At 21.4% G+C, this 3,363-nt stretch overlaps 1 protein-coding gene across 1 annotated transcript, besides 1 other annotated feature; it reads left to right on the top strand.

Annotated features, from left to right (window-relative positions):
• Positions 1–3: a repeat region.
• A 499-nt stretch (positions 4–502) lies between these two features.
• On the top strand, positions 503–1,507 carry PRELSG_9902300 (fam-f protein; the record flags this gene model as incomplete). Its single annotated transcript, XM_028677411.1, has 2 exons — positions 503–608; positions 696–1,507. 2 exons carry the CDS (start codon positions 503–505, stop codon positions 1,505–1,507), a joined length of 918 nt encoding a protein of 305 aa, XP_028531318.1.
• Positions 1,508–3,363: the final 1,856 nt, after the last annotated feature.

Genomic DNA, 3,363 nt, shown 5'->3' with positions numbered 1-3,363 from the left:
ATTGATTGAATTTACAAACGTAAGTTAGTGAATTTAATTTTTACGAAAAAAATATTTTATTCTCGTAATAAATATTATAATAATTATTTTTTATATTTTATCAGATTTAAACTTAAATTTATGAAGCATAAGGAAATATAATGGATCAGAAATTTAGCAGAATCTAGCATTGAGGTGAAGGAACTTAAAGATAATTCAGATAGTGAATTAGTATTGGAAAAGTAACTGATTGGAAAGAATTTTGATAAATTAACAATTTCGTTTTTAGATTCAATAAGTATATTATTTAAGGATTGTGATAGAAGCTTGGAAAGAAAGAAAAATTATCTTAGTTATATATATGATACCTCGATGAGTCTCAACCGTGAATTGTTTGATTTTTTAGGTTTACTTTCTCATTCAAAAAGTCATATAAGTAAGATATTTAAGGATCTAAATTCTTTTGGTGAATTAGAATCGGAATTATGTAAATTAAGTGATGCAACTGTGACTCTACATGTTGATGAGAACGATTCAGGGTTTATTAATTGATGGGAAAGATGGAGATGAATATTTAAAACAGTTAAGTTTTAATAGAGATATTGCTTTAGACTTAGAAAGCTCCTTCAGTTATTTTGATGAATTAAGTGAAAAGAATGGCACATTCCCCCTTGATAATTCTTGGAATTCCCAACTGCATATTAGGCTATAATTAGAAGAATCTATGCGCACATTCCCTTTAAAATATTCTTATGTATATGGGAAAACAGTAAGAAGTTTAAGAGATTCCTCTATTATGGATTGTTTTACTGTGATGAATGATTTTTTATGTCAATTTTGTCATCATTTATGTAAGGATGAAAAATGTGCTACACATTTAAAATTTTTTAATCGTTTACTTAGTAAGCGTAAGGAAGATGTAAATTTTTCTGAACAGATAGATTTTGAATATTTGAGTTCTTTGGTTAGTAAATTGAATGAAAGATTAGATGAATTAATAGAGCAAAAAACTAGTAGACTATTTATGAGAATAAATGTTGAACCAAATAATGAAACAAAATGGATGATAGCTTTTATTGTATACGTACTTGAAACAGATAGTTCTAAAAATGAATTTATGTTAGAGAGACTAGAAGCTTTGTTGAAGGGAGAATTTAAGAATCAAATTTTGGATAATATACATAAATCATTTTTACAAGAACAAGAAGATATAAAAAAATCCTCAGATTTATTTAAAGAATATGTACAAAATAAATATAATATTGATGTGAATAGTGAAGGTATTAGGTCAGCGGTAAAAAGCCTTCATGATTTACTTAATGAAGAAACAATTAAGGAAGTATTTAATGCTATTGTATACTCATTATTGTATAAGAAACAACTAAATGAATATTCAAGATTTATAGAATTACTTAAATCAAAAAGCATAAAGTTACCCTTTGGTAAATCTGGAATTATTTCAAGGAATAAATATAAAGATTTGATGTCAAAATATTTGAATATTTATGAAAAAAAGCCTTTTTTTTAATAATCTGTATATTAGCAGTATTGGTATAAATCGATCAGTAGTAGACACGTGGGAAAATGCAAGTTAAGCGTCTTTAAAAGTTTGATACATTTATTAAATAAAGAATCAATTAAATCAAAAAGTACATACTTTAGTTCTGGAAAAAAAGAATTATTAAACAAAAATGTAATTTTATTTTTACTTCATGGTATTAAAAAATGTGAGGATGTATATGAAAAATATATAACATTATGAATGAATAATAAATAAATATGTATTGTTTATATACAAAAGATATTAGATAAATAAAAGACGTTATTAATTTTTATGTTTGAAATTTTGATTCATTAATTTCCTGTTTAATGACTTTGTTAGAGTATTAGTTAATAAAGGATGCTATTGATTTTTGTTGTGCATAAAGTTAGTTTACCTGTTAGGAAAATACAAGTCAGTTATTCACCGACGCTACTTAAAAAAAAATTTGTATATATATATATATTGTTATATTTTTTTTTTTGTAAATTTTATATATCTTTGTAATTAATTTTTGTTTATTTTATTTTTATCTTAATTTTTATATATTTTATTTATTAATTGTTTATTTAATGACTTTGCTAAGGTATTGAATGAGCAATGTAATAAAGAGCATTTTTATAAAGTTTAATATTTTTGTTTGTTTATGCTTTTCCTTTTTAGTGAAGTTGCATAAAGATGATTAAATGTTTAATTATTTAATAATATATAAGTATTCAATAGTTAACATATACTTAACATGTAATAAATATCTTATATAAACATACATAATATTTTTTAATTAAGGTTAAGGTCTTCTACTTAAATTTACATATTCTTAAAACTTCTTCATTTTTTTTTTTTATTCCAAAAAAATAAATGAATTCAAAAAAAATTAAAAAATAAAAATTAAAAATAACATTTTTTATTACGAAAACTAAAATGTTAAAAAAAATTAATCAAAAGAATTTTTTTTTTTTTAGTTTATTGATTTATTAATTGCCCGCTTAATGACTTTGCTAGAGTATTAAACAAACAAATTAATAAAGAGCATTGTATAACTAAATATACGTTTATATATATATTAGTTTTTTTTTAATTATTATAAATGAGTTTTTATTTACAAAGAATTACTTATTCTTTTAATTAAAAACATACAGATAAACATAATAATTAATAAAGTCAAAATTTTATTATATTCAATGTTATTTCAAAATATACATTGAATAATACATAAACATTTCTTTTATCTCTTAAGTTTTAATAAGTTAACATTTCTTATTTAATTTTTAAAAACGCAAAAATCAAAAAAAAAAAACATAACATAACAAAAAAAAATAAGTTCAACAACAAAAAAAAAATAAAAAATATATTTAATATTTTTTTTTTTTAATTACAAAGATGTATATAAATAAAAATAAACAAAAAAAAGAATAACTTTATTTTTTTTTTTTTATTAACTAGCGTCAGTACATGACTAACTTGTACGTACACAAGTAGTAAACTAGATTAGTGTACCACAAGAGGTTAATAACAAATTTTATTAACCAACTATATAAAGATACACAAAAAGGATTAGATGTTGTAAGATGGAATAAAGAACAATGGAATAAAGAAATATAATTATTTTATCTAGGTGGTTGGTCATTGAATAAATCCATTGCCCTTAATATGCATTTTAAATATTTAAAATTTAGATAATTATGTCTTCTTTAGAAAAATATCTCATGTTAAAAAGTAAGCTATTAGAACCTTGACTAACTTAGTGTGTCTGGTTATATATTTTTTTTTAAGACACATCTCGGTTATAATTATATTATGTCTTTTTTTTTTTTTTTAAAAAATAAAGAAAAATAAAAGAAAAA

The sequence above is a fragment of the Plasmodium relictum genome (genome assembly GCF_900005765.1).
Source record: "Plasmodium relictum strain SGS1 genome assembly, contig: PRELSG_99_v1_19, whole genome shotgun sequence".
Lineage (NCBI taxonomy): Eukaryota > Apicomplexa > Aconoidasida > Haemosporida > Plasmodiidae > Plasmodium > Plasmodium relictum.
This window is presented reverse-complemented; position numbering and strand designations above follow the sequence as displayed.